The following is an 8,320-nucleotide window of genomic DNA, read 5'->3' as shown; positions in this document are numbered from 1 at the left end:
TGCTGATTGTTTCCTTCACTGTGCAGAAGCTTTTTATTTTGATGAAATCCCAATAGTTCATTTTTGCTTTTGTTTCTCTTGCTTCTGGAGACGTGTTGAGAAAGACGTTGCTGTGGCCAAGATCAAAGAGGTTTTTGCCTGCTTTCTCCTCAAGGATTTTGATGGCTTCCTATCTTACATTTAGGTATTTCATCCATTTTGAGTTTATTTTTGTATATGGTGTAAGAAAGTGGTCCAGGTGCATTCTTCTGCATGTCTCTGTCCAGTTTTCCCAATCCCACTTGCTGAAGAGACTGTCTTTATTCCATTGGATATTCTTTCCTGCTTTGTCAAAGATTAGTTGGCCATACCTTTGTGGGTCCATTTCTGGGTTCTCTATTCTGTTCCATTGATCTGAGTGTCTCTTCTTATGCCAGTATCATACCGTCTTGATAACTACCACTTTGTAGTATAGCATGAAGTCGAGGATTGTGATGCCTCCTGCTTTGGTTTTCTTTTTCAAGATTGCTTTGGCTATTCGGGGTCTTTTCTGGTTCCATACAACTTTTAGGATTATTTGTTCTAGCTCTGTGAAGAATGCTGCTGTTACTTTGATAGGGATTGCACTAAATATGTAGATTGCTTTGGGTAGTATTGACATTTTAACAATATTTGTTCTTCCGATCTAGGAGCATGGAATCTTTTTCCATTTTTTTTGTGTCTTCTTCAATTTCTTTCATAAACTTTCTATAATGTTCAGTGTATAGATTTTTCACCTCTTTGGTTAGATTTATTCCTAGGTATTTTATGGTTTTTTTGTGCAACTCTAAATGGGATCGATTCCTTGATTTCTTTTTCTGTCACTTCATTGTTGGTGTATAGTAATGCAACCGATATCTGTGCGTTGATTTTATATCCTGCAACTTTGCTGAATTCATGAATCAGTTCTAGCAGTTTTTTGGTGGAATCTTTTGGGTTTTCCATATAGACTATCATGTCTTCTGAGAAGAGTGAAAGTTTGCCTCCTCCTGGTCAATTTGGATGCCTTTTATTTCTTTGTGTTGTCTGATTGCAGAGGCTAAGACTTCCAATCCTATGTTGAGTAACAGTGGCAAGAGTGGAGATCCCTGTCTTGTTCCTGACCTTTGGGGGAAAGCTATCAGTTTTTCCCCACTAAGGATGATATTAGCGTTGGGTTGTTCATAGATGACTTTTAGGATCTCGAGGTATGATCTTTCCATCCCTACTTTCTTGAGGATTTTTATCACAAAAGGATGCTGTATTTTGTCAAATGCTTTCTCTGCATCTATTGAGTGGATCATATGGTTCTTGTCCTTTTTTTTATTGATGTGATCAATCATGTTAATTGTTTTGCAGATATTGAAGCAGCCCTGCATCCCAGGTCTAATCCGCTTGGTAGTGATGAATAATTTTTTTTAATGTTTTGTTGGATCCAGTTGGTTAATATCTTGTTGAGGATTTTTGCATCCATGTTCATCAGAGAAATTGGTCTATAGTTCTCCTTTTTAGTGTGGTCTCTGTCTGGTTTTGGATTCAAGGTAATGCTGTCTTCATAGAAAGAGTTTGGAAGTTTCCCTTCCATTTCTATTTTTTGGAATAGCTTCAAGAGAATAGGTGTTGACTCTTCCTTAAATGTTTGGTAGAATTCCCCTGGAAAGCCACCTGGCCTTGGACTCTTGTTTTTTGGCAGATTTTTGATTACTAATTTAATTTCCTTACTGGTGATGGGTCTCTTAAAATTTTCCATTTCTTCCTGTTTCAGTTTTGGTAGTGTATATGTTTCTAGGATTTTGTCCATTTCTTCGAGATTACCCACTTTATTGGCATAAAATTGCTCATATTATTGTCTTATTATTGTTTTTATTTCTGCTGTGTTGATTGTGATCTCTGGTCTTTCTTCTTGATTTTATTTATTTGGGTCCTTTCCTTTTTCTTTTTGTTCAGACTGGCTAGTGATTTATCAATTTTGGTAATTCTTTCAAATAACTAGCTTCTGGTTTCATCGATCTGTTCTACTGTTTTTTTTTTTTTTTTTTTTTTTTGGTTTTGATAGCATTAATTTCTGCTCTAATCTTTATTTTTTCGTGTCTTCTGCTGGTTTAGGGTTTTATTTGCTGTTTTTTTTCCAGCTCCTTAAGACATAAGGTTAGGTTGTGTATCTGAGATCTTTCTTCCTTCTTTAGTAAGGCCTGGATTGCTATATACTTTGCTCTTATGACCGCCTTTGCTGCGTCCCAGAGGTTTTGGGTTGTGGTGTTATCATTTTAATTGACTTCCATATATTTTTTAATTTCCCCTTTAACTGTTTGGTTTGCCCATTCACTCTTTAGTAGGATGTTCTTCAGTCTCCAAGTATTTGTGACCTTTCCAAATTTTTTCTTGTGGTTGATTTTGAGTTTCATAGCGTTGTGGTCTGAAAATATGCATGGCATGATCTCGATCTTTTTGTACTTACTTAGGGCTGATTTGTGTCCCAGTATGTGGTCTATTCTGGAGAACGTTTCATGTGCACTGGAGAAGAATGTACATTCTGCTGCTTTAGAATGAAATATTCTGAATATATCTGTTAAGTCCTTCTGGTCCAGTGTGTCATTCAAAGCCATTGTTTCCTTGTTGATTTTTTGAATAGATGATCTGTACATTTCTGTGAGTGGGGTGTTGAAGTCTCCTACTATTATGGTATTACTATCGATGAGTTTTTCATGTTTCTGATTAGTTGATATATATATTTGGGTGCTATCCCATTTGGTGTATAAATGTCTCCAATTGTTAGGTCTTCTTGGTGAATAGACCCCTTGATTATGATATAGTGCCCTTCTGCATCTCTTGATACAGTCTTTATTTTCAAGTCTAGATTGTCTGATATAAGTATGCCCACTCTGGCTTTCTTTTGTTGACCATTAGCATGGTAGATGGTTCTCCATCCCCTTGTTTTCAAACTGAAGGTGTCTTTAGGTCTCAAGTGGGTCTCTTGTAAACAGCAAATAGATGGATCTTGTTTCTTTATCCATTCTGTTTCCCTATGTCTTTTGATTAGAGCATTGAGTGCATTGACGTTTAGAGTGAGTACTGAAAGATACAAATTTATTGCCATTATGATGCTTGTAGAGTTGGAGTTTCTGGTGGTCTCTGGTTTTTCTAATCTTTGTTGGTTTTTATATATATATATAAAATATATATATATATAAAATATATATATATATAAAATATATATATATATATAAAATATATATATATAAAATATATATATATATATATATATATATATATATAAAAACCAACAAAGATTAGAAAAACCAGAGACCACCAGAAACTCCAACTCTACAAGCATCATAATGGCAATAAATATATATATATATATATATCAAATATATATATATATATATATATCAAAATACACACACACACACACACACACACACACACATACATATTCACTTTTTCTGCCCTCAGAGAGTCCCCCTTATTGCAGGGCTGGTTTAGTGGTCGTAAACTCCTTTAATTTTTGTTTGTCTGGGAAACTTTTTATCTCTTCTTCTATTTTGAATGACAGCCTTGCTGGATAAAGAATTCATGGCTTCATATTTTTCTGATTCAGCACACTGAATATATCCTGCCACTCCTTTGTGGCCTGCCAAGTTTCTGTGGATAGTACTGCTGCAAACCTGATCTATCTTCTCTTGTAGCTTAAGGACTTTTTTCCCTTGCTGCTTTCATGATTCTCTGCTTGCCTGAGTATTTTGTGAATTTGACTATGATATGCTTTGTTGGTGGTCGGTTTTTATTGAGTCTAACGGGGGTCCTCTGTGCTTCCTGGATTTTGATGTCTGTGTCCTTCCCCAGGTTAGGAAAGTTTTGCACTATGATTTGCTCACATTACCCTTCTACCCTTATTTCTCTCTCTTCCTCTCCTGGGGTCCCTATGATTCTGATGTTGTTCCTGTTCAATGAGTCACTGATTTCTCTAATTCTTAAATTGCACTCTTTTGCCTTCATCTCCCTCTTTTTTTGTGCTTCATTTTTCTCTGTAAGTTTGTCCTCTATATTGCTGATCCTCTGTTCTGCCTCATCCATCCTTGCCACCACTGCCTTCATCCCTGATTACAGCTCAGTGATAGCATTTTTAATTTCATTCTGGCTATTTTTTTACTTGTTTTATCTCTGCAGAAAGGGGTTCTAATCTATTTTCAATTCCAGCTAGTACTCTTATTATTGTGATTCTAAATTCTGGTTCAGACATCTTGCTTGTATCTATTTTGGTTAAGTCCCTGGCTGTCGTTTCTTTGTGCTCTTTCTTTTGGGGTGAATTCCTTCAGTTTGTCATTTTGAAGTGCGAAAAGGAGTTAATGAGGTAGAAAAATTGAAATTAAAAAAATTAAAACTAAAAAGGATATTAAAATTAAAAATTAGGGGCGCCTGGGTGGTGCAGTCGGTTAAGTGTCCGACTTCAGCCAGGTCACGATCTCGCGGTCCGGGAGTTCGAGCCCCGCGTCGGGCTCTGGGCTGATGGCTCAGAGCCTGGAGCCTGTTTCCGATTCTGTGTCTCCCTCTCTCTCTGCCCCTCCCCCGTTCGTGCTCTGTCTCTCTCTGTCCCAAAAATAAATAAACGTTGAAAAAAAAATTAAAAAAAAAATAAATAAAAAAAATAAAAAAAAAATTAAACACATACACACAAATCAAATAGATGATGGTAGATCCTAGGTGTGTTTTGGTTGGGTGTTGAAAGTAGTTTGACAGATGAGAGAAAAAGGGGGGGGAGAAAAAAAAGGAAATCATTTGAGAATTTGAAAAAATGAATACACTGAAGTAGAGTAAAATGAGATGTGGGGTAAAATAGAATTTGAAAAAATATACACAAAAGTAAATAATATTGTAGAAAAAAATAAATAAAAATATTCTTAATAAAAAACTAAAAATGAATATGATTTTTTTTCTGTATTCAAAAAGAAATGAAAAATAGAAAAAAAGAAAAAAATCATTTGCATTTTTGAAAAAAGTGAATACACTGTAGTAGATTAAAATAAAATGATGGAAGTAAAATAGAATTTGAAAAAAATTTCATAAAAGCAAAAAAATATAGTAAAAAATTAAATTAAGATTTTTAAGAAATTGAAAGTAAAAATTAAGTTTTTCTCTTTCTGCATTAAAGAAAAAGAAAAGAAATGAAAAAGAAAAAAGGAAAAGAAAGAAAAAAAGGAACTTGTTTGAAAATTTGAAAAGGTGAATACACTGAAGTAGACTAAAATAAAATGAAGTAAAATCGAATTTGGAAAAATTTGCACAGAAGTAAAAAATACAGTATAAACATTAAAGAAAAATATTTTTAATAAAAATTGAAAATAAAAATTTTTTCTTTCTGTATTCAAGAAAAAGAATAGAAGTGTAAAAGAGGAAAAAAAGAAAACTGAATGAACCTGCTAACAGATTGAAGTAGGACTGAAATTACTTCATTTTCCTTAGAAGTCAGTCTCTGTAGCATTTTATAGTCCATAAACTAAGCCAGCGGTGAGTCTTCTGTTCTTGAAGGGCAAAGTTGGCCCAGTTGGGCGGGGCTCAGTGTAACAGCTTCGCTCTCCACTGGATGGAGCTGCTAGCCTACTGAGGTGGAGTGTTGTGGAGTTTTAGGTGCATATGCGCATGCATGAGAGCAGTGAAAATGGCGCCACCCAGCTACCCAGTCTGTTCCTCTGGTTTAGCAATTGCTCACCTGTCCTCTGTCTTCAGGTTTTGTGCACTCACTCCCTGCTTTTTCACTGTCTGTGACAAGGCCCCAGGTGGTACCTCTCTCCCGAATTTTGTCTCAGATGCGGCTGTTTTCCCCGGCCCCTTACTTCTGGAGGATTGTGGCTTTGACCCGTTCTGCCCTCTGCAGGAGGGTCTCACCGAGCAATGGCTGAATGAGCAATGGCTGAATGTCGGCTGCACCCAGGAATGCGCGCTGGACCCCTGCTGTTGCTGGTGCCCCGAGACTGCAGCCAGGTGTCAGCCCTCCCCAGAAAAAGTTCACGAGACAGTGTAGTAGCAGCATTTCAGGGATTATGGAAAATCACAACACACATCTGGCACCAGGCCTCGCCCTTAATGACCTTGTTCCAGCATCAGTGAATGTTGCCATTTTCTGGGGTCTGCTGGGACCAGGTGGCTTCAGTAGTCTCTACCAAATATCCTTTCAGCATTGGAACCGCTTTTCCCCATGTGGTCTGAGAACCTCCCAGACCCCATTCTGTTCTTGGGGATTTGCCCTTCCCACCAGAGCACTGCCAGGTATCAAGCTGAGGAGTTGCAGCCTTTGCACTCCCCTTGTTTACAGTTTTAATGGAATTTAAACCCTCTCCTTTCTCCCTTTTAGTTTAGACCCTGTGGCTGTTTCCAATTTTCCACTTTCTCTCCAGCTGCTTTTGGGGAGGGGTGCTTTTCCCCTATTCTCCCCTGCCTTCCCAGTCTGTGTCCTGTCTCCTCCCGCAAAAGCAGTTCCCTACCCTCTGTGGCTTCTCGCTACCCAAATTCACTTCTCTGCGCCTTGTACCTGCTGAATTCTGTGGTTAAGGTTGTGCAGATTGTTGTGTTAATCCTCCAATCAGTTTTCTAGGTGTGTAGGATGGTTTAGTGTTGGTCTGGTTGTATTTCATGGATGAGAGACACAAAAAAACTTCCATGCTGTTCAGCCAACTTGGCTCCTCCTTGGTTTCTTTTAAATTAAATTTTGTTGAATTCCTTGATCTCCGGAGGTGTGGCTCTGTGCGCTGCGCTGAGGCTTTGTGGGGGGCCATCGGCGACCGAAGCACCTCAGCCTGGCTGCTGCCTACCCTCACCCCTTTTGAGGACAGTTCCAAAGGGCCCGGGAAGGCGTCCTGTCACCGCCGTGCCGTCTCCTGGGGAGCCACCCAAACGCTGCGATGCAGTTGGGCAGCGTGCAGCCTGCAGATGAAGAAGAGGAGCAGACCTGAGACCAGGGAACAGCTGCAGCAGGTCTCGTGGAGCTCGGCATGCCCCCCGTGCGGCGCCTCACGATTGAGGACTTTGAAATCGGGCGTCCTCTGGGAAAGGGAAAATTTGGGAACTTGTACCTGGCTCGGCTCAAGGAAAGCCATTTCCTTGTGGCCCTGAAAGTCATCTTCAAGTCCCAGATAGAAAAGGAAGGACTGGAGCACCAGCTGCGCCGGGAAATTGAGATCCAGGCACATCTACAGCACCCCAATATCCTATGCCTATACAACTACTTCCATGATGCATGCCAGGTGTACCTGATTCTAGAATATGCTCCAAGGAGTGAGCTCTACAAGGAGCTGCAAAAGAGCAACACTTTGGATGAACAGCACACAGCCATGATAATGGAAGAATTAGCAGATGCTCTGACATACTGCCATGAGAAAAAGGTGATTCACAGGGATATCAAGCCAGAGAATCTGCTGCTGGGGTTCAGGGGTGAGGTGAAGATTACACCCCATCTCTGAGGTGGACATCAGGTTTCCTCCGTCAATACCTTTGGGGGCCCAGGACCTGATCTCCAAGCTTCTCAGATACCAGCCTTTGGAGCGGCTGCCTTTGGCGCAGATCCTGGAGCACCCCTGGGTCCGGGCCCACTCTCAGAGGGTGCTGCCTCCATCTGTTCAGATGGATTCTTGAGCCCTGTCCACACCTGTTTCATTGCATTTGTCCAGGGAGCTCTCCTGGCTCTACTAACTTGTCTGTCTTTTGTTTCTTCTAAGATGCAAGATACTAATGAATAAAAGCTGAGTCATTTAAAAAATAAATAAAAAATTAATTAATTAATTAGATTTTGTTTACAATATACTTAAAACAAGTCAAAAAGAGGATAGAAAAAAAGGTGCTTTGCATTTTATTCTACTGTTATTTTTTTATATTTGAGTAATAATTTGTTTCTTGAAAATACATATTATAATTTTTTTTTTCACAAGGGGACCTGTGAGATAAACACTTAGAAACAAGCTAATACATATTCATGATACTTTAGGTGGTTAGTAGAAAAGAGGTTGTCCAAACTAGAGAGCTTCTGTTTTCTTGGTGTCCAAACTACTTTGGCAAGTTTAAGGAAGATTTTTTGAAGCTTTTTTTTCTGTAATAATGTATTCTCAGTTAAAAACATCTGACTGATATACAATTTCATATTTCCCAATCACTTATCCAGATTTTCACTTTCATCAGCTGGATTAAGTTTTCACCGTCCTACTCCTATTAAATCTAAGTTAGAACTATTTAAGAGTGTTTTCATAGAGGTAGAACAATATAAAATAGTGCTTCTTAATTTTTTTTTAACATTTATTCATTTTTGAGAGACAGAGACAGAGCACAAGCAGGG

The 8,320-nt window shown here is 38.6% G+C and overlaps 1 protein-coding gene across 1 annotated transcript; it reads left to right on the top strand.

Annotated features, from left to right (window-relative positions):
* Positions 1-6,342: 6,342 nt before the first annotated feature.
* LOC101096595 (aurora kinase C-like) lies at positions 6,343-8,314 on the top strand. The gene has a single exon (XM_023238569.2). The coding sequence runs from the start codon at positions 6,987-6,989 to the stop codon at positions 7,452-7,454; it is 468 nt and encodes a 155-aa protein (XP_023094337.2). The 5' UTR covers positions 6,343-6,986; the 3' UTR covers positions 7,455-8,314.
* Positions 8,315-8,320: the final 6 nt, after the last annotated feature.

The sequence above is a fragment of the Felis catus genome, chromosome C2 (genome assembly GCF_018350175.1).
Source record: "Felis catus isolate Fca126 chromosome C2, F.catus_Fca126_mat1.0, whole genome shotgun sequence".
Classification (NCBI taxonomy): Eukaryota; Metazoa; Chordata; class Mammalia; order Carnivora; family Felidae; genus Felis; species Felis catus.
This window is presented reverse-complemented; position numbering and strand designations above follow the sequence as displayed.

Coding starts and splice junctions, on each gene's coding strand:
- LOC101096595 (XM_023238569.2), top strand. CDS start 6,987: ATGCCCCCCGTGCGGCGCCTCACGATTGAGGACTTTGAAATCGGGCGT.